This window comes from Liolophura sinensis, chromosome 4 (genome assembly GCF_032854445.1).
Source record: "Liolophura sinensis isolate JHLJ2023 chromosome 4, CUHK_Ljap_v2, whole genome shotgun sequence".
NCBI lineage: Eukaryota > Metazoa > Mollusca > Polyplacophora > Chitonida > Chitonidae > Liolophura > Liolophura sinensis.
Window position 1 is genome coordinate 20,681,056 of NC_088298.1, and position 24,170 is coordinate 20,705,225.

Below are 24,170 nucleotides of genomic sequence, written 5' to 3' on the forward strand. Positions count from 1 at the left end.
AGGTTACCTTTCATATTCATTCGTGATGAAACTTTAATGACTAACCTGTGAATAATTGACCAACCACAGAGAGTTTACAGTCGTATTCTGCCATATGATAGGCTTTAAGTTGCATTCCTCGGCTATGAAATTACTAAGCTGAGGTCATCGAGGTAAACCTGAAAACTGATCACAAAACAGGATCTGTTAAGAATGCATGTAGGGAAATCAGTATTGTCATTATACAAAATAAATGAGGATTTAAAGCTTTTCACCCCAGGCATTTTGATATTAAAGCTTTAATTTTGACAAGTGAAGTAGTACCTTTATTTCTTTTCACATTTATACATGTAGTTTTTACCATGATGAAAGAAGCACTTTTCCTTCATAAAGGCCTTACTGTTACATATTTCTTTCAAGTTTACGGACAGATGTTAGTAGTGCTGAAAGCAAAAATGACATTTCTCTCCCATTGCTTTTTTTTTGGGAGGGGAGGGGAGGGGAAGTAAAGATGTGGATTTGCTTTACATTAGATGGACCTTCACTTCAGAGAAAATGCTAACCTTGCAGAGCTGGAATTGTTTCCGTTGTATGTTAGGTTTTGCATTTTCCTCATTTCGTAAATTATTTCAAATTCCAGTGTGAAATTTTGAACAAGTATTGAATTCTGATGGTTGTGTGTAAACATAGGTGTGTAAGATGATCTTTTTTCACAACTGTGTCGTACACAAGCAGATCAACACATATCTCCTGTGTATTGATCAACGTGGCCGAATTCCCACTTTTTTATGCTGAAAAATGTTCAATTATTTCTTGCACACATCCTGGAATTAGTTGTTTTTTCCTCAGGGGTGCTGATGAGTTTCGATCATAGCGAGTTTCGTTGGGGACGGAGAACAAGAGTGGGGCAGTAATAGTGGTAATACGATCCCCAACACATTCCTGGCTCACCACGTTCAAAGCCGCTCAGTGGCCGTTGTTCGTGTAGATTTGTGCAGTGAAGCATAACGCCATTGTGGCAGATGGCCTCATTGTCAGTAACTGCGCTCCATTATTTATACAGGCGTCCCGTCGTCTTGGGGCAACATAGTGTTCTGATACCGATTTGATTGGCGCGCCAGTGCACAGACGCAGTCTGGTATTCAACATGCGAGTGCATGTACGTTAGAAGCACATGTATATTAATGCATATGTGCTGCGCATAGAAAGCTTCCTTTATCCATCGCTTGTTGGAAACGCTGTTTAAGCCAGTGCAATGACACTTGTCCCAGTTTTTGATTTTAATGGTTTCATTTGATGTTTTGAGTAGATATACATTATTGGCTTTAATGTAGTAGAATCTTTGTTCTTTAATAGGAAATGCAATAGAATAGATATACTGATACTGTACTAGTTTTTCATGTATCACTACAGATGACCTCTGACCTCTACAGATGAACTGACTTGTTCAACGTGCAGGAGACACCTGACATATCAAACAAATTCATTTATTTATTTATTTGATTGGTGTTTTGAGCCGTAATCTTTAACTCACACCAACTGCATTGGTGAGAGGTTCTTTGGTCATTGCACAGTGCTGGCAGGCTAACCCCCTCTGCCAAGGAGACCCCCAAAGCAATTTAGGTTTCAATTCAATTCAAACAAGAATTGGCCAATCAACATGCTGCAAATTCATTTCAATTTATTTTGACATCAGCCTGTGGATTTTGTAATGATGTGACAGAGTGCAGTTAAGTCAACATCAGTCAACAGCGAGATGTACATGGCTGCAGGTGCTAATATTGAGTGTTTTATTCTGAACTCAGAGATTACTACGTCACCATGATCATTTCCATGCATAATAGTTTTCTGATTAAACTCAAATTGTCTTTTGAATTAAAATGCATTTCACGTCAAACTAACTAGAATTCAAGTATGAGTTCAAGTATGATTTGGTAAATCTGTATGCTGTAAATGTAATTCAGTTCATTTTGAAATCCTTTCATTTAATGTTTTTGGTTGAATTTATTTTATAATGAAATCACTGAGTGCAAGCTGGCTACATCAGCTTTTTGCAGAATGCTGTGGTTAGTGCAGGTGTTGTGTGTTTTAATATGAAACCGGAGATTATGCTGTTGACTTTGCTGTTGACTTTGCTGTTGATTGGTTCATAACCGCATCATTTTCATACCTCCTACTACCTTTCTTAAACTTTAATTGTTTTATGAAAGTACCATTTTGGCAACGAACATACAAGAAGTCTTTGACCAGTTGGATAGTGTTGAATCTTTTTTAGCTTCCATTTCACACACTAAGCCTTTTAAAATGTATAAAATTGAAGAAGGAATAAGTGTTTTGGAATTTTTCAACCGTTTTGGATACTTTGATAAAGTGATGTCCTCTAGAAATGGATAGGAAGGCTTAATTTAGATTCAGATGCCTTGTTTTCATACCTGATCGCCTTTAATATGTGATTTGTAAAATGAAAACTATATAAAACATATGCCAGGTGCTAATTTGTATGGAGGTGTGACATGGAAAATACGATGTTTTATCTCAAGGGGCACTTTAGAAGATTGAAAGCGCTAATTTTGTCAATTTTGATCTCTTTTTACACCCAAAACAGCACTTTTTCATCAGTGTATTTCTAAATTAACCCAGATTATTGGTCCTATATGCATCATATGTTATACAAGGATAATGGCAGCCATAAACTTCGTAGTCAGAAGATACGAGCACATGTATAACAAGGGACTGTTTTGAGGAAGAACAATATCAATATAAAGCCTTAAGTATTAAGTGCAAGAACCAAAGCAGTTACTCTTGCTCATTAATGTAAATGTTATTCATATCACAGTATTTAAACACATGCCCTGTTTGTAAAGACATGTACATGTACTGTAATTAACAACATGTACTGTATGTAAACGCATGTACCTTATTGGAACACATCCTGTGTTGAAACACATTTACATGTACTGTAATTAAACACATGAGCTGTATGTAAACACATTTACATGTACATTATAAATTTAAACACATGTGACGTATGTAAATGCATGTACATGTAGTGTATCTAAACGAATGCAATGTTTTTAAAGACGTACATGTGCTGTATTTAAACACATCTGCCATATGTTAATGCATGTACATGCGCTGTATTTAAACACATGTACCATATGTAAACACATGTACATGTGCTGTATTTAAACACATGTACTGTATGTAAACGCATGTACATGTGCTGTATTTAAACAATGTCAGTGCTGACAAAATTGATACGCTTAGTTGCAGTATGAGATAACCTTTTATAAACCAAATAATTTAACAAGAACAAATATATATGATATTGGTAAGGTCAGTGTCTTACTGTTCTGACTGTAAAATACATGTATGTGCACTTTTTAACATGCAGTTAATGCATCGACAGTTTGCTTGCAGGCTATACAGCTTTCACTGATTTCCCATTATTCTGTATTCTTTTGTCATTATAGATTTAAGGAGATACATGACAAGTTGGAAAAAAATATGTGGTTAGTGTTTTTGAACGCCTAAAGGATGATGGATATGTTTGCCGAATGAGTTCTTGAAACATTGGCGTGGTTTTTATTATATGGAGATGGAGATAGAAAAATAAATCGTGTGTATTTGTTTTAGTGATATGTGATTTTCAACAAGAGAAAGAGCATTAGTGATTGTGTCATTTTCCTCCTCTTGTCAGAGGATGTCTGTATTCCTCCTCTTGCCAGAGGATGTCTGTATTCCTCCTCTTGTCAGAGGATATCTGTATTCCTCCTTTTGCCAGAGGATATCTGTATTCCTCCTTTTGCCAGAGGATGTCTGTATTCCTCCTTTTACCAGAGGATATCTGTATTCCTCCTTTTGCCAGAGGTTGTCTGTATTCCTCCACTTGCCAGAGGATATCTGTATTCCTCCTCTTGCCAGAGGATGTCTGTATTCCTCCTCTTGTCAGAGGATATCTGTATTCCTCCTTTTGCCAGAGGATATCTGTATTCCTCCTTTTACCAGAGGATGTCTGTATTCCTCCTTTTGCCAGAGGATATCTGTATTCCTCCTTTTGCCAGAGGATATCTGTATTCCTCCTTTTGCCAGAGGATATCTGTATTCCTCCTTTTGCCAGAGGATATCTGTATTCCTCCTTTTGCCAGAGGATGTCTGTATTCCTCCTTTTACCAGAGGATATCTGTATTCCTCCTTTTGCCAGAGGATATCTGTATTCCTCCTTTTGCCAGAGGATATCTGTATTCCTCCTTTTGCCAGAGGATGTCTGTATTCCTCCTTTTGCCAGAGGATGTCTGTATTCCTCCTTTTGCCAGAGGATGTCTGTATTCCTCCTTTTGCCAGAGGATGTCTGTATTCCTCCTTTTACCAGAGGATATCTGTATTCCTCCTTTTACCAGAGGATATCTGTATTCCTCCTTTTGCCAGAGGATATCTGTATTCCTCCTTTTGCCAGAGGATGTCTGTATTCCTCCTTTTACCAGAGGATGTCTGTATTCCTCCTTTTACCAGAGGATATCTGTATTCCTCCTTTTGCCAGAGGATATCTGTATTCCTCCTTTTGCCAGAGGATATCTGTATTCCTCCTTTTACCAGAGGATGTCTGTATTCCTCCTTTTACCAGAGGATGTCTGTATTCCTCCTTTTACCAGAGGATGTCTGTATTCCTCCTTTTGCCAGAGGATATCTGTATTCCTCCTTTTACCAGAGGATATCTGTATTCCTCCTTTTGCCAGAGGATATCTGTATTCCTCCTTTTGCCAGAGGATATCTGTATTCCTCCTTTTACCAGAGGATATCTGTATTCCTCCACAGGGTTGACGTGTACAGAAAGTTCTACAGTCGTTCCACAGATCATTTTTTCCATAAAATGGAAAGAAAGTAATTAAACTTGGAATAATCAGTGTGTACACAGGTTTAGAGTTCTATGTTCAGTTCTTTGATGCCCACAATCATCAGCTGTTAGGTTTCTCACCAGGTTTTTTTTTATTTTTTTTGTTTTGGTTTTGGTGATGAGGCTTGGGGAACGTTTTTATTTCAGGTTCAAGGGAGACATGCATCTTACGAATTTCAGATAAAATCGGGTCTTCTTGTATGAAGCATAATAATATATTTATTTAGTTTTATTTTAATATTATTTACTTATTTTCTTAGTGTTTTACACCATACTCCCTCATACGATGACAGCCAGCATTATGGTGAGAGGAAAACTATGACCACATTATTGTAAGATATTTAACAAATTTTCACTGGCCAATTTGCATAACACACTGTCTTGGACAACGTCCAGTCATTTGATGACTTGATTGGTGTGGCCTTGTCCATTCTAGAAGTATTCCAGAGTAAAACCACTACACCAGATACCTGCCAGACCTTCTGATTTTTATAAGTTGAAGGAAAACTCGGACCGTACGTGGGAAGGTATGTCAGAATCTGCAGATGGTCCGGGGTTTTCCTGAGCCCGGTTTCCTTCCACCAATATAAATGCTATAAATCCGCCGTTATATACAAGAAATATTCTACGGCGTATAAGACCAATCAAATAAATAAAGAAATCAATTGAAAGAAAACCAGCTGGAGATGCATATGTACATGACAGTTTTGAAATTGAAATTTGAATTTGAAACTTTTTATTTAATAAAGAGTTTTCTCCCAGAGGCTTGCAATCTTTCGAATTTGAGTTTTGCCATTTCACTATTACACCTTCAAACTCTCGAAACAAAATCAAGGTGTGCTAATAACACACACCTGGTGTACAGGTGTAAGAAGTTTGTTGACATGCACGGTTCATCTGCTGGCAACCTACGAATGGTCATGGGTCTCGCTCAGTCTCTATGTGATCTCCAGCAGTATAGAACCTGTTGGATCACTTGGCCAGAGAGGGCCCTTGTATAGGATGTAGGGTGTATGTATTAAAGCTGTATGTGTAACTGTACTGAAGACCTACATGTAGCTAAGACATGATGGTCTATAGGATGGCTGGACAGTAATACAGACACACATTCAGTGTCAAGAGTGAGTATGTATAAAGAAGCCATTAGACCACTTAGCTAGAGAGGGCCCTTGTATAGAATGTAGGGTGTATGTATTAAGCCTGTATGTCTAATAGTATTAAAGACTTGGTGTGGTACAGGAAATGTAAGCAATACAGTTAATGTCACGAAACACATTTGATGTCAAGAGTGAGTAAGAACCTGTTAGACCACTTAGCCAGAGAGGAGATTGGCATAGAATGTAGGATATATGTATTAAAGCTGTACATTTATGTGTTAATGTATTATACAACTACATATTGCTAAGATATGGCCATACACTGTACATTGAACCCATTAAACCACTTGGCCAGTGAGGGCCTTTGTATAGGATGTAAGATGTACACACCAAAGCTGTATGGGAAATTGCATTGCTAGTCCTAGTTAAGACATGGCCATACTGTGTACATATGTACATGTGTAGATAACCTAGGTAATCCCACCAAAAAGGGTTTCTATTATTCATAACATGTGTGGGAGTTTAAGACAGGTGCATATACTGCTGTTCTTTTAACTGGACGCTCAGAGAGGATATACTGTGTACTTGATCTCAAATTTTGTCAATGAATAAGTTATACCCTTGTTTTGCCGGATTCTGAGAATTCTATCAATCTTGAGAAGGTGTTTTAAGGTTTGTTTAGCAGGTAAGCTCATGTCACACTGGGAAAATGTATGAGTTCTGGGAAAATGTATGAGTTTGAGGGCAAAGTAGTATTTTATTCCTTTTTTTTTTTTTTTTTTGTCTCTTAGGGTTTACTTTTCGGGTAAATTTTTTGAGGCAAATATAATGCATGTATATCGGCTGAGTGATTCAGCTGTGGCAATATTAGCTCCATACTTCAGGTTGCATTTCCTAATCAAGTCTTATAAATGTAGATACAACAGTTGTTGAATTTTTTTTATTGTAACAATCCCTATGTTTTCATGGTGTCTCTAGATTTAGGATTATTACTGTCTGGGATGCAGTTTTATTAGAAAAATTATATCAGAGAAGAAAAAAAAATTGTTGTAGAATTATATAAAATATAAATTGCTGCTTTTTTGAAAGGTTGGGTTTAAAATAGGGTGAAATATGTTCCTATAATTAAGGTTAATACAGGTATGCAAAAATTAATAGGTGTCATGTAAATTGCTGTGTTAGTAGAGGCAAGGTGTCCTCTTTTATTGTGTCGTTTTTGACAGCAGTATTACAACCTGGCATATTGTCATCATGGTTGATTCTGGAGTTCAAACCCAGATCAAGGCAGACAAATATTTTAAGCATGTTTAAGAAATTAAAGTAAGGTATTAACATTGTTATTTGTTTATTAGAGAAATCACCAAGATGTAAATGTATACTTGTACTGTATTAAAAAAAGAGACAGGTTGTAATGTTTAGCTTAACATATTTGATTCAAAATTTTATTTTATTAACTTTAACATGCATGTGTTTCTTGAACATTGTAATTAATAATACATTTACATTGGTTTTATAGAATTACAAGAAGACAGTTTAATCAGACTTTTCCGTGTGAAGATATATGGCATATTACTTCCCAGATACATTCAGTTGATCCATTAATTTATAACCGATCATAAAATATTGGCGTCTTCTATTTAAATAGTGCTGACCTTTTGTATATTCTGAGTGTTATACAATTAAGTTTTCTTTTCCTGTTTACCATGATGTGGTGCTGAAGCTGGACTTCTTGGGACAGAAGAGCTTGTGTGTTTAGTAAACAGGCTGTCTAACTTTAGCATGCCACTGTTTTATGATGATTACATTGGGGTTACCATGACGATAGGCCGCGAATTAAGACAGGGATTTATATGCGAAGGTAAATGTGCTCAGCCTTTTAGGGTATATACTCAGACTACTGAAGACGCCGGGATTCCCGTATTGTAGGTTTATATATCTGATGATGACATTTCTCTGATGAAGCCTTCTCAAGGTTTGTGTGATGTACATTCAGGCTTTTCGGCATTTAGAACAGGGCTAATCCAGAAGTGCCAAGACGCTAGATGATGTAACACTCCATCAAACCATGCTGTTCTTGTTGTCACCTGTGGCAGTTAATTCTCAGAAGAAATCTTAGCAATGTTTATCGAACTGGTGCGGTCCTGACGATTAAATTACAAGTGTATTTTGTATTGTGTAAGTATTTTTATCGCAGACTTGTTGTTGTGACCTTTAATATGTTACAGACAACAACATTTTGCTACAATTGAGAGACAATTCCTGATACAATGTCCTTAAGGGCCTCTGATAACCTAAGTGTCCTTTGTACACGCTCCGTTTTCAGATATTGCCACTCCTTGTGCCAGAATTAAAATAAACTCGAGGTTGGCGAAATGGGAATAAGTTGCTATGTGAGTGGATAATATTTAGACATCGAAAAGATTAATGAGTCTGCGTGGACATAATAAACGTGAGTTTGCGTGATGAAGTAAGTGCTAGAACATGTGAGCCTTGCAGCTATATGTATTCTGACAATATTAGGTACTGTATTTCCACCTCTGTGGCTGAGGTGGTTAGTGCGCCAGTGACTCAGGAGCCTCTTACCAATGCAGTCGCTGTGAGTTCAAATCCAGCTCATGTTGGCTTCCTCTCTGGCCATACATGGGAAGGTCTGCCAGCAGCCTGCAGATAGTCTTGCTGGGTTTCCTCGGCATAAAACACCAATCAGATAAATACATAAATACTCTGGCATAGTTCTAAAGCCAAAAAAGGTCACATCAGTGGCTGGATGGACGTCACCCAAGGCTGCATGTTAAGGCATTTAGCCGGTGAAAATTAGATACATAGCATCATATATTAATATTGTTGTGGGTTTCCTTTGGGCTCTGCCCCATTTCTTCCCACCATCACAAATGCTAGCTACTGTCGTATAAGTGAAATATTCTTGAGTAGAGCGTAAAACACCAGTCAAATAATTGAATATATTAATATTGTTGTGGGATTCCTGTGCCAGAGTTTTGTTTTCATAGTAAAGTTGAATTCAAGCATGTACCTATCGAATAAATCTGTTGAAATTAGGTTTGAGATGAGTTCAGAATGTTTGTTTAGCCTATACTTTTGACCATATCATGGTTAATTACAATCAAAAAGCTTTCTGAAATTCATACAGACTTGAGCTTCTTGAACTTTGACCTAGCTGGTTCACTCCTTTATCATAGCCTCTAACCAAAACTCCTTATAACGGCCTGCTTTTGTCAAACAACTGCCGGTCGTCATTCTCCTGTCAGCATCAGATTTTACCTCCTATTGTCCTGGCTGTCAGTAGCATGGCTTCTTGAAGACGATATACGTCTGCAAGAAGAGATACCCTGTGGTTATCGTGTGCATGCGTCGGCCGACAACTTTTGTTCTGTTGTCACTCATTCTGAGCCTTTGAAAATGAAAACGGTGAAAAGATGTTGAAATAAGATTTTAAAAGGTTTCCTGCACGTCACATGTACAGTGCCCAGAGCAAGAGCTTGTTCTGGGCCAGAAATGGTGTGGAGATTACTTCAGTGACTTTACACTGACACTGACGCGGAGTTATTCTTCTCTCAAACAATACTGATCAATATAGTATTGGTGAGCAATGTATTTTTATCTTGAAAGTCCTAAAACTTTTGAACAGACATGAAATGATCACCTATGATTAGGAAATTGTTGATGGTATCAAAACTTTACTGCAGGAATCATTTCAGTTCATTTCTTGGAAGTGTCACGGGTTTTGTTTGAATGTTAGCTGGGCTATCATCAATAGGCTGTATTTTCCCAGTATGACATATATACATATATATATATATGTATATTTCTTGGAAATACGTTCAGCTGTTCAGTCAACTTCTTTTTATGTATGTCAGCTGAAAAGGTCCAAAAATTCACAAAAAGCATAATTTTATCAGTCAGCACAAAACAATGCCCTCAGAATTTGCTAAAAAAATTTTTCTTCAAAAGAATTGAAGAATCACGGTACTCTGAACTGACCAACGGCAACTATCATGCCGTGCAACAGATTGTTGTTGTTGTAAAACAACATTGATGGCTAGACCTGGAAGCGCCATGATGTCTCAGCTGCAGTCTACATGGTCTATGGCATACAAACATTTTGTGCTGAGTCACTGTGACAGTCACAATGGTTTCCGTAAGTTTCCTTAAACCTGGTAACTTTGTGCAAACTAGAACAGGGAAATAAATATACATAAAAAGACATCCTGTATCATTTGAAATATAATAATAATAATAATAATATTTTTGTTTCTCTTTATTTTCTCAGTTGAAGTCCTTGAATAAAACTTTTTGGTGTATACATGTCTTCAAAAATTGTAATTATGATTTTCATGAAAATAAATTGAACATTCTGTTTGCTGTTTTAGTCTTCCGAGCCTTGAAGACTAGCTGAGAATTTGTTTGTGTATGTTTCAAATTACTAACGACGATGTGCACATCATTCACTGCCAATGAAACGTTACCTGAGAACTCCCTGCTGACAACTCAGTAGTCAGTTCAGTATCAAAACATAACTGTTAAAGTCACCCTGCCTGGTCTGTTGACATTTGCATGTGCCGTTAAACTTATGGTTGTCATGACAATTTCTCTCCTCTGTGAAGGCTGCAACATTTGCTGGAGTAATAAACTCTAATGGACAGTTGCAGATTCTTTTTATCTGCGAGTTCAGTGCAGCGTAATTGCAGTGTTTTAACTCTTGATGATTGCAAAACGGCCGTAGGGGGGACAGCTCTGTTAGTGGTGCTGTGTTATTGAATGATTAGTTCTTATCTTATTATGGAAGAAGCCCTTACCTGGGAGTTCAGTATAAAGGGAAGGGCATTCAGTTGTAACTACTTTTGTCTTGTGTAATTAAGCTAGGAATACTGTATTTCACTAAAATTCAGCATGTAAAAATGCACGTTCAGAAACAAAGAAGTGCCTTAAAATGATACTTTGGATGCCAACACTTAAGTTTTTTTTGATGAGAAATTAACCAAAATTCACAAAAAAAACTTTGATTTGATTTATTTATTTATTTATTTGATTGGTGTTTTACGCCGTTCTCAAGAATACTTCACTTATACGACGGCGGCCAGCATTATGGTGGGTGGAAACCGGGCAGAGGAAACCCACGACCATCCGCAGGTTGCTGGCAGACTTTCCCACGTACGGCCGGAGAGGAAGCCAGCATGAGCTGGACTTGAACTCACAGCGGCCGCATTGGTGAGAGACTCCTAAAAAACTTTGAAGAGGCCCTATAGAATGAAGTCAAATGTGTTACTCAGAATGTTCTTGTCCGCTTTGGGAGCGGTAGAAGCTGGGTCAATCCTGGGTCGAGTCACAGCTAAGACTTTAAAAGAGGAAGTTGTAACTTCCTCGCTTGGCGTTCAACATGAAGGGAATAGTGCAACAACTGGTTGACCTGTATCAGTATAATGGCTTGGGCGGGCGGCTTACTTACCTTTGGTAAGTCATCTCAGTGAAGCAGCACTAGATGAAAGAGCGGTGGAAAGCCGTCCTGCAACAAGGAGGTACATTATGCACATCCTAAAGATTCCTTCGTCGTGATATGACTAAAAAATTGTTGAGCACTACGTTAAACCCCAAGCACTCAGTCACTCAGTCACTCACTTAAAATGTTCTAAACTGAGGGTGAAATGCAGTAATCAAGGTTACATTTTGTGTTATGTTATTATAAATCATTGAATGAGTTACTAATACTTACTGTTTAATACTAATGTATATGTTATAGCTCCTTTGGAGGAACCGGACATGACCTGAACATTGAGGACATAAGAGCGTTGTTACATTTATTTATTTTTTTATTTGATTGGTGTTTTACGCTGTACTCAAGAATATTTCACTCATCTGACGGCGGCCAGCATTATGGTCTAAGGAAACCGGGCAGAGCCCGGGAGAAACCGACAACCACCTGTAGGTTGCTGGCAGACCTTCCCACGTACGTTTACCATCAAAATATATTGTATTAACTATTACAATAGCTGGTTCTGTCCGAATGGGTGGTTTTTTGAAATTACACTTAAAACACATATGATGGCAATCGTTTTGTTGGTGGAGGAAACCAGAGTGAATGGTGTAAACTACCAACCTTTGGCAACAACCTGACAAACTTGCCCATGTGTGACATCTAGGTTATTTTATTAAGCATACCCAACTGGTGGATGACAAGTGGTCCTCAGCGAATGTTAGGCTGCACAATCCGCCTCACAATTGTTGTCATTACATGTATATTGTCTACGAAGCTTATATTGTCTCTGATGCTTATATTGTCTACGATGTTTGTATTGTCTACGATGTTTGTATTGTCTACGATGTTTGTATTGTCTACGATGCTTACATCGTCTCCATCACCCCATGAACAGTGAGAGTGGGCTGAGTGTTGTACAGGCATAAAGAGGTGTTAGGATCCAACAACTTAAGTATCTTTTCTACAATTTCTTTTTGGTGACAAGAATGGTAGAGATTTCTCAATGTTAAGGATCATCTTGATTAGTTTCTTTTTCTCACCTTTTTCGTTGAACATCACAGAAGTCTTATTCCTGGGAGACTTGGAAGTTGGCAGGTTTAATCCGCATAGATCACCCTGTCTACAAACCTTCCTGATGTATGGGCAAAACTGTCAGGAATTGGATTAAAACATAGATAACTTCATTAATCTGAGGCTTGTCAGGTGTGTGAATGAGAACACCTGCGACAGCGTAGATTTTTCAGCACTTTTACCAAGAGAGAAACGGAGGAAAATCAAATCTGAACATACATGTACACCTTGCTGAATAAAAATGGCCTCAAATTTTGGGCTGTTCAGACACCTGCTATAACTTTTCTGACTGATCCTATGATGATTGGCATTATCTGATGAGATAAAATTGGGCACAAAGTTGATCTAATGTAAAATCCCACCTCTCCGCTGGAATTTAGCTCAGTGTGATAGAGCTGCCATATGAACACAAGCTTATCTGATAATATGCAAATCTGGCACTGTAGCCTGATGTTGTCATACATGAAGTTCACACTTTAAATCTTGGACCAAAAATCTGGCATGAGTTTTTTTTGTTTTTTTTGGGTGTTCTAGCACGAAACTTTCTAAAATCCCAACTTTACGTCTTTCTTTGTCACGTTGCATGCTATCCGTGGAGTAATCACTTAATCTTCTCAATCTACTTACCTCAGATTTGTGTAAACTCATCACTCTAGATTGGAAGAACTCCATTGAGTCATGTGACCCGTTTTTCAACCAATCCATCATCTTATCTTCAGATTTGAAAATGGTTGTGGCAAAAATAAAAACCCGGCCGTGTTGCATTACATGGGATGATCAGTATAAAAAGTGAAAGTAGATTCAGCAACTTGTCTGGTGTTCTGGAAGTCTTTCCACCCATGATAATTGGTTTGTGGAGCTCTCATCCATCACTGCCACTGCGAGGAGATCGGGTGATAGCGAAGCTCTCGAGCCAAGGAGATTGTAACAAATCCTGCCATTAAATAGCCGTGTACATTATCAGGGTTTCGAAGAAGATCGCACACTGTTAACTTGTGCTGTACATGTATTAGGTCGTACCCGAGATTTGACAGAGAACAAACGATTCGGAATCTCGTCTGTCTGAGGCGATCGAACTCCAGTGGCATATTAGACTGCAATATAAAACGGTGAACGTTGAAGCAGCAATTTCAACTCATGGCCGAAGAGATCATTTTTAGCCGTGATGTGGAAATTTTCACAAGGGCATATCTATTAAACGGATAAAAGCTTTTTGAAAAGGAAGGCTGTGTTGCACATGCCCATTACAACTTCCTGTTATTCTTGGGATCATTTTCGTTTGATTGACTTGTAAGCAGCCATGGTATGGTATGTTACCAGAGCAAAATTTCATGTAGAGTGCAGTGAAATTATACTCTTGATGCCTTGAAAACGTTCAAACATGCCAAATAGTTTCATCTGAGAGTGATTATATTTAAACTGGATCTAAATATGGATCTGTTACTTCTGAAAAAAAAAAATATGCAAAACAGTGATTTTTTTTTTTTCACAAAGTTTAAATTTAAACTTGAATAATCTGGTTACAAAAAATATTTTTTTGGACAAAGTCTAATCATGAGACTCAAACTTAAATAATCCGGTTAGTGTAACAGTACATGTATCAGTGAAAAAGTAAAAATTTGGGGTATTTTATACTACTGTGGATAGTGGATCTCTGCGCATTGGTTCTCTAGTTTAAACTTTTCAACAGTTACATTTCCTGAGTGACCTCTGAACCCCAGGACAGAATGGTTTACAGAGAGACCAAAAATACTTGTGTGAAGGTTTATACTTATCTCACTAAATTACACCAAGAAGTTGAGGTCATCCAAAAGAAAAACATTCTTTGTTGGACATTATGAAGCAGACCCGATCAGAAAAAATGGGGTTCCAGTAGGGAAGTTCTTCAATACGTGAACAAATTCATAGAAAAAAAAAACATAATGTTTCATAGTGTTGGCATCTTGTGTCTAAGGGAACTTTTGTTTTTCATTGTGGTTTTTATGGTTGTCCCACTTTCGCAAAACCTTTTCCTGACTTTTAGAGTAAATAATTTTATCTCTTGGTGACGCCAGTTTGCGGACATTCTTACACATGAAAAAAGTTAAGAAAAATGATTTTCTGAAGATTCATGAAAGTTACCTTTAATTGTATGTTTAATTCATGTCAAATTAAAAAAGACCTTGAGATGAAGGTCTTAACAAAAAGATTTATAGTCAAATATATAACAAAAATTCACCTTTGACCTAAGAAAAGAGAAGCCTTTTTTGTGGGCAGAAAACTTTAGTGTTGTTGACCTACTCAAACTTTCATATTAAAGTCCTTGGTAAAAATGCTCCATGAGTCAGTGGATCAAATTAACTTTTCAGTGTAGTTATAACCTTGTTTATCACAATGTGACTTAATTGTTTTAAAATTGAGTTTTGGACGGCCTTGAACAGTCTTATAAATATTCACTATAAAAGTTTTCCTGTTGGATTAGTGTTAAAAGGTGTATCTATATATTGAGGTGAACCCTTGTGTGTTTGATTCACTTTGTCATTTTTGTCTCCTTGTGGTCAGTCCGTCGGCAAGTCCAAGCTAGATCACCATATCTCCAGGAGGTGAATTGACTCGGCTGATAGCTTCTGTCGGCAAGCAAAGTTTTAGAGGCCATTTGCCAGGATTGCTGATCGTTTGCCACCGTTGTCTATCATAATCATTGATTAAATGTCATTGATTTTGTCGCTTGAAGAAGGATTTTATTATTTTTAGATGATGATACAACTGTGACCACGACAACAAAACAAGATGACGCTAGAACGCAATCTTCAGCCTGATTATCAAGCGGGTCAAATGGCGACGACAAAAACGGCATCGTCGTCAGGGTGCAAGTCCACAGCGGCAGCGACGACCAAAAGTGCCCCGGTAATGAGCATGAGTGCGATCGAGCTGACGATACCGAAAAAGGATGAGCCGATCAACAGTCGAAACAGTCCTAGTACGCTCAATGTTCTCACTACCAGCTCAGACTTTGAGTTCTCGAACAGGTAAGGGGCAGTCGTGTACTACGTTTCTACATTTTCCACACGTTCTCTTAAATATGGTAAATTTACGACAGCTGCCTTAAATGACATGTTTTTAGGTACAAGCAAAATTTATGATTGTTTAAGCTTAAACAAACCTGCTATGTGAACAGAGTTTACACAGGATCAATTTACTGATAAATGTATATTTAGATTTGGTAATCCGTCTGACTGTAATATTCCAGTAAGATGGATCATTTTGTGGGGAAGAAATGCAGTTTTTTTTACCTTTGTACCAATCAGGTTACATGTACCGAAAGAATCAAGAAAAACGAGCAACTTACATTCATGATCGAAGCTTTAAGGTCATTTAGGGTATCTGTAGGTTCTCATTGGCACGCCACTTGTACACTACCAGCCCATTTCTAGCTGGACCCTGGACCATTCACCTAGCCTTCACCATCTATGGTTTAATTATGGATGTGAGGTCACTCAGGGCTGAAATGCAGGCTTAAATGTTTGTCAAACTGTTGGTGAACGTGTCACAGGTCCATTTTTATTCCCCACCTTTTATTGCGGTAACATATCTGTTTGTAGCATACTTTTTTTGCTGTGAAGGCAAGCTCACACACACACACACACACACACACACACACACACACACACACACCCAAGTCAAATGTTCTTGCTTGATCTATTAATCAGACATTAAGTTTTGCTTAAATTTTATACCAGCTTCGTAGAATGTGCAATCATCAGAGAAAGCAATGCGTTATGTGCATCTGAATTTGAGGGGATTTTGTTATCTCACTGAATATTCGTTATCGGTCTCAAACAAGATCTCTACAAGACCCTGAGGTCACAAGTTTACTGGACTATTCTTGTCATTGTTCCACAGCCATTCCACAAATGAACCAGAGGCACACCATTGGCAAGCTACTGGTAGATTTCTGGGTTAAAGGCAAAGAAAACATTAAAATAAAGTATTTATCACATAAAAGACCATGAAACACTGTTCGGGAAAATAGTTTGATTTATTTTTTAAAAATTTTTCTAACCGACTAAAATGCATTTAAACATAGGATTTTGTGATGGTCTTTTGGGGTTTAGTGGGTATCAGTGACGTCACAGCAATATTTTTGGCTTGAAATAGTTCCATGGACTAGTTGTTGTATGCATTCGTAGCTCTAAATGAAGGTATATTTTGAATGATGAAATATAGCAGTCTATGAGGTAAACAGCTGGAGTGATATCATCAGTCCCCAGTATGGTTAGAAAAGACCGCAGTAGAAACCAATGTTTTAAATGCATTTTAATGTGTTGAAAAATATGCACGTTTGCAAACTGAAACATACAGGTATTTGCAATGCATCTCTACTCTTCAAATTTGCAACTTAATACCATGTAGATAATTTAGGGCTAGTTTGTCAGACATTTTGAGCATGTCTGAAAAAAAAAATCATGGCCACAACTTTTCGAAACAATTATATTTTTTTTATTTTAATTTTTTTTTTGCCAAGCTGGGTTCCTGTACTGTTCGCATCCTTGGAGGAGAGCTGATCAATGTAGTGGTATTTTTTGGTTCGGATCACTTTTTTGCGACAGGTATATTGACATTTCCGTCCTGTTCACGTCAAAATCAATAAACCGCTTTATGTTTCTTGGCCCATTCATGCGGAGAAATGGATTTTTGCTGTTCAAACCTGGCGTTACAAGATTTGTTAAAGATTGAGGCTCCAGCCCGTCTGCGATTACAGTAAGCTTGGTCGTAAAACCATTCCTTTTCGCTTGTGATTTGGATTGTGCTCAGATCATCGCCTATGCTTGATGAACTACAAATCTGGTACATGGCGGAAATTCTGTCTTAATAAACTTGAAGGTTTATGGCCTGTCATGAGGCTATATGATCCAGGGCTAAGCAGATTTGTTTATGGGGAACAGAGATTTCCTTTCTTTGCCATACCAGATCTGCTTGATTTAAATATTTATTGATTTTGTTACAGAACAAGCATTTTTCTGAGTTCAGTGAAAATCGTATGAGTATGCTGTTTTTTTTTTTTGTTTTTTTTTTTCAAATTTATTTGGAAAAAGTTGCATTTAATGTTTTACAACAGTTGGGCTATGTCATCCAGGTCTTTTGAAATTTACCTTTTGCTCTTTTCTGACATTATTAAACTTGGGTATCACTTAAGAGCATTGATGTCTTTAGAAAGGTACTATAGACTATTTCCTCTAGTATGTATAGGTATGTTTATCTAAATAAAATAAAATAAATTGAATTAAAGGATTCAGATATATAAAATTAGGCCTTCATGTGTACTTTTAAGTAAACATATTTAATATTTCCAGTAACTAACATGTTATTAATAAAATAATCATTTTATATTAATTAATTTAATATAATTTGTACAATCTATTAAATGTATAGACTATTTAAGGTAATGACACGTTATAGATATCTGGAATAGAAAATTGATAAATTGACAAATCAAAGAGTTTCTTTTTTAAAAATCCTTTCACTAAATTTCCATCTGCTGTGATTTACATAGAATGGTTGTAAAATGGTATTTTTATAAGTTTACTTTCTGGTATATTGCTTAAGGTATTACTGGTCAGTTGTGAACGTTTGTGCTTTGTGAATGATGTAGAGTATATCTATGATCTCGAGTATTTAAATATCAAAATTCTGAATTTTGACTTTTTTTTTCCCCTTGTTATATAGTCTTTCAAAAAAGAAATTCAAATATTCAGTTTTATCTTTCAAAAAATTTCAGCAGTACCAGCCAGTGGTAAGACACATTCTGTTTTTCACTTTGGTTTTATATTAATTGAAGTCACACTACCCCCCATTTCCCACATTGTCTCACCCTTTCTTTTTTCAATGAATTCAATTTCAAGATGAGACAGATCATTCCATGTAGATTTTAGGGGTGACAGGTTTAGCGTGGGATATTTGCATGCACTAGCTTGTAGTATATATTACTTGGAAAGGTACCAGTCTTTTCTAAATGGAAACTGTATAAACCGATTGATTTTTTTCTTTGTGGTTCATGGATTTTCTGTCTGCTTTAACATGTACAAATCTCCACTTAGCCGAGTTTAGCAGCAATAGATTCTTTTATACTCCATGTCGCCTGCCTACCTCAGTCAAAAAAAAAAAAATAAAAGATTTTCATTTTCACATTTTGACATCTACATTATACATTTTTAGACATTTTTGAGTACATTTTTTTCTTTAAGCTTAGTAATAGCACAACCCCAGGAAATACATGAGGTCTATTACGTAAAGATAGGAAAGACATATTGATGATTTCTTTATTTGTTTATTTGATTGGTGTTCTACGCCATACTCAAGAATATTTCACTTATACCACGGCGGCAAGCATTATGGTGGGAGGTTGTTGGCATACCTTCCCACTTACGGCCAGAGAGGTATTGATATTTTAAGACATTATAAAAATGTTATGGTCTTTAGTATGAAAACATAATAGTTTTTATGTATGATTTGGATTTAATTTTGTCAGAAACTCAAAGGACTTCTATTCGAATTGGAGTGATCGTAAAATTATAGCACACCTGCAGAAGTAATAGACATGACTCTGTAGACATATAAATGCACAATTTGGGCAACAAGTAACATTTCCTTGTCAAATTAACATTTAATCAGTCAGAAACATGATCCATTATTAAAGCCAAATTTGGTCTTGGGGATTTTAAGATGTGGCGTTTTTTAAAAAAGATTTTTAGTCTTCCCAATGTTCAGAATCCATTGATATAAATTGAATGTAAATTGATACAATTCCCTGCTTTCAAACTCCTATTAAGTGGACTTGTAATGTGCTATTTAATTTGCAAATATACAATGTAAAACGCTGATCAAAAAAAAAAGTAATTTAATTGAAATGTCTTCTGTTTATCAAATCTGTGATACCAAAAAAAAATGATTTAATTTTGCCTTTAATAACATGTATCCATCAATAAACATGTGGCCAAGGGGGTTAATGTGACAGTGTGGCGCAATGACCCAGGAGTCTCTCACCAATGAGGTTGCTGTGAGTTCAAGTCCAGCTCATACTAGCTTCCTCTTTAGATATGTTTAGGATTTAGCATCAACCCTACACATTGCCTATATGCTCAACAAACATTTATTTATTTATTTGTTTGTTTTGAAAGGTGCTTTTTGTGATGTTCAAGAATAATAGTTAGTCCCCTTATACATTTATGATGCTAGTATTGTCCTCTCAAATTTTCGTCTAGAAAGCTGTAATTGAGGTCAAACACAGAGGTCAAAAGGTCAAGGGGTAGAGGTCACACAGCTGTGTATATCTTCATTGATTGGCACTTAGAGAGATTGGCTTTATTTTCCTTCGTCACTGGAGAGTGGTGCTCCCTGTGACCTGGCACGTGCCAGCATCCCAGTCTTTTTTTGTCTATGTGTAGGGCAGAATCTAGTGCCGTACCCTATTGCCTTTGAGTATGTTATTGATTTTTTTTGCTGGTTTCCTTTGTCGCCACAGAATAAAGGGTGTGTGGGATGCAGAATAGTCCGTGGGATTTTGTAAGACTTCACAGACTTGTCAAGAGAATCCAGTTTTAAATGGTTTTTCTGCGTCAGCAAAGTCACTCAATCCTTGTCACCTTGTGGTTCTGGATGGTTGTACTGTCAGCTCCAAAAAGTGGAAAAATAGATCTCGTCAAACTCATGGTCAAACCTTGTCCAGTAGAGGGGGTGAAAACTCTTTTGCTTACACAATAAACAGAAGAAGTTATGAATATGGGGGAGATAATTAAGATCTAGAAGCCGAATCGGGGAAAAGCGTGCACATTTCACCATTGACTGAGTCTATGACGCACCTCATTGGTTAAGGGCTAATTGTACAGTAGCAGTGAGACAAAGTACACTTTAACCGAATCAGTGAAACCAAGTTCCGTTTATTCCGATATCAATCTTCTGGTCGAATTTGGTTGTGGGTTTCCCCAGGGCTCTGCCCCGTGTCCTCCCTCCATAATGTTGGCCACTGTTGTATGTAAAGTGAAATATTTTAAAGTACAGCGAAAACACCAATCAGATCAATAAATAAATAAATATCTCTGAATTAAACTTTTGATTGTAGACCCAGTAGTATTAACGATGAATCCAGCACACTGAATACAGGTTTCACAAAAGGTATCATTTTATCAGTCTACACAGAATTATGCCCTCAGAATATGCTTAAAAAAAACACCTTGCAGAAAGGTGAAAAGGTTGAAGAATTACAGTACATCTATAATTGTCGATTCAGTTTGTGCATATATACAGCTATGAAAAACGTGTTGATGGTAAGTGCTGACGGTACGTGCTGACGGTACATACATACAGTTAGTACATGGCACTTGACCTTTGAAACAATGAACTTGAGTTGGATACAAAACTATACACTTGGTTGTGGCTTAAATGGTGTGTATATATGTGCAATGAAAGCGTATATATATATATATATATATACATAATGCATGTCAGAAAAGGTAGTGCTATTGTACCATGTATGACATACAAAACACACCAAGATTCAATTGAAATGTATATATCCTAATCACTTTTGATGAATTCGGACTTTGCTCTTCAGTTTTTTTTTGTTTTTTTGTTTTTTTTTGTTTTTTTTTGTTGTTTTTTTGCTGAATGATATATTACATGTAAAGGTAGCTGTATAGGTTAAAGGTCAATGTACTGTTACAGTCAGCCTTGTGAATTATAAACAAAAGTATGATACAACAGCTGGGGGTATTTGTTTATGTGAAGAAAAGTGTGATTATGTTTAACCGTTATGTAGATCTTCACATGGAACAAATAAATAGGGAGAAACTATTTGTAGCTGTATGTTTGTCAGCTGATACAGAAATGAAAACCTCAAGCGCCTCTCACCCCACCCCTCTCTCCCCTTCCCATAGGCCTTTCCTACCATTCGGTCGTTGAACCTAGTTGTTTGTATTAAACAAGTCACACACAATATAATAATCTATTGAAATGAGGCTGTATCTCGGTTATAGTAAACAACTTAAAATTTTGTACAAAAAAGTACATTTTTAGAGGAAAAAAAATGTTGCAAAAAAAAAGAAAATACCAATCTTAGTGCTGAAATTAAATATTTCACCTTTCTAAGATCAGTGGAAATTTAAATTGGGCAGAATGAGCGACTGGGTAACATGAGACATGTTGGGTGATTTACTGTATATACATGTGTCAGTAGTCTTGGGCTGATGTAGTACAATTCTGTGGGTGTTTTGACCCAGTCCGTCAGCTGCTCTAACATCACATGGTCTTGTATTCATGCTATATACTTTAATGATAACATAGTACTGTTATCGACCCACCTGTGGGGAGAGGGGTGGGGGACTCACAGGCCTATAGCTACATGTACTTGCACCAATGTAAGGATAACAGCTTGTAGACCTGGGACAGGCTTGTCAGATTTCGTGAACAGATTGTGTCAGATATTTGGTGTTGCTGTCTTTGTTGTTGTTGTTCCATTGGCTGAGATCTCAGGGCATATTAAACAGGGACTACTGCATAATGGACTTTTGAAACATGTTTACAGTCCCTGGATGTTTTTTGTTTTTTGGTCTGCTGGACCAGGTGTATTAGTGGCTCTTCTATGGAAGTGAAGACGTGTAAATGATCGCGGGCAAAAGATTAGTGGAAATATTGAGGCTGAATACAAAAAGAAACTTGGGGTTTGTGTTAAACATAGCTTTATAAGGAAACGCGAAGTTTTCATCCAGAACCCTGGTGGTCTGTGGCTTGTTCAAAATTAACTATTGTTAAAACTTGTTCGAAGCATGAAATGAAGCAGTGTGATTTCGTCAGATGTAGTGGCTTCTGTAATTGCGTTTAACTTTTTTCTGCAACCAGTGCACATTTTGTGTGTTTGAACAGAGCAGTTCAAGGATAGTAACAGCCAATAGTCAATGCACGTGCAGATTTATGTAGGCTCATTGGAAAACCGGTTAATACTGAACAGATGGTAGAGCCAGTGTTGCCTATGCAAATGATGCAATCCAAGCTGCTGTGAATGTTTGGAGTTGTTGGCCCTGTGATATCAGGGCTGCTGGCCATGTCAGGAATGTACATGTGGTATCACCCCTACTACAATTGTATTATGTGCACACATGTGATACCAGGACTGCCATGTCAGGAATGTACATGTGATATCACTCCTACTTCAATGTATATTATGCCCACGTGTGATACCAGGACTGCCATGTCAGGAATGTTACATGTGATATCTATCCTACAATTATCTACACGTGTGATATCAGGACTGGCCATGTTAGGCAGGTGATATCACAAGTACTATATACACACATGTGATGTCTGTAGAAGGGAAACATTGGATTTATTAGGATATGTCTGTTTCTGCTCGTGACATTGTTCTGGTGTTGACCTCTGCCCTTGTCAAGTAGCAACAGGCAACATTGCTACTGAATGTTTATATGGTCAGTTGTTGTTTAACAGTTAGGAGGCCGTCAAATTATAAAAAAGCTGTAAGTGGCAGTTAGCCCCATGTGAAAGGTGACAAACTAATTGCATGCATGGCAGTGTGCAGATATCGTTGACTGAGGATTTCCCCAAAATCCTGCTTCAGTTCTCAACCCGGAAATGTGTCTACTACGCTGCGCTATCGTGGTGTCAGAATCCACGGACGATGACGAATCCGGCCCAAACAAACTTACTGACAAGCGTTTCTACTGTTGTTGTCGTTGTAGCATGCTGAGACTGGAGCACGACCTTGAACACTTCAGTGTCTCGTCACAGGAGAAAACGTCCTCTTCTTCACCCTCAAACTCACCTCACTCTGCCCCCGTGTCCCCGATCCATGACCCAACCTCCAGCGTTGATGTCTCGTATCGGGAAGGTAGCCAGCGAGGGTTCTTTGAGGGACTTCTAGGGTGCTTACGACCCGTTTGGACTATCCTAGGAAAAGCTGCTGCTGCTGAACTCAAGCAACAAGGTCAGGGCTTTTAATTAAAACACCCTAATTAGAGCAGTTACATGTACGATCACCAAGAAGTACTGGTGTTATCGTTCAGTGTCCACTTCCGCAAAAACTTTGTAAGTCAATTTTTTGCTGTTAACATTACTCGTAAATCGTGTAAGCATTTTGGGTTTTGGTTTAGGCAACAACATCTTTCACGAAAAAGGTAGTGTATGACTAGAGATTCGATTTACACACTTTTGTGGAAGTGGCTCGAGATATTCCAGGCAATCAAGAATGCATATTATGTTGAAATATTGGTGAAAAAACATGATCACATAGTTTATATGGGCTACTTTTGGCAGCCATATTGGAGGAATCCAGCTTGACACTTCATTTATTTATTTATTTTTTTTGATTGGTGTTTTACACTATACTCAAGAATATTTCACTTATGCGACAGCAGCCATCATTATTTTGAGAGGAAACCCGGCAAAGATCGGCGGAAACTCAGGACCATCAGCCGCCAGTTTGTCAAGGTCATGTCAGTATTCCTCCAATATGGCCACCAAGTTAATTGTTTTGTTGTGTTGATGACATCACATGCCAATCTCCTATACAGGTATGGATGAAGGAAATGAAATATAATGGTAGGTTTAAATATTGTTAGTCTGTCGATAACAAATCCATTAACCTGTCAGA

General features: G+C 37.4%; 1 protein-coding gene across 1 annotated transcript in view; it reads left to right on the top strand.

The window, feature by feature from the left end:
- LOC135464560 (mitogen-activated protein kinase kinase kinase 13-like) overlaps positions 1 to 24,170 on the top strand; it is a 67,370-nt gene that overhangs the window by 27,989 nt on the left and 15,211 nt on the right. Inside the window, 2 exon segments of the mRNA XM_064741984.1 lie at positions 15,266 to 15,540; positions 23,260 to 23,504. Coding sequence (XP_064598054.1) covers positions 15,302 to 15,540; positions 23,260 to 23,504 — 484 coding nt within the window. The 5' untranslated portion in view covers positions 15,266 to 15,301.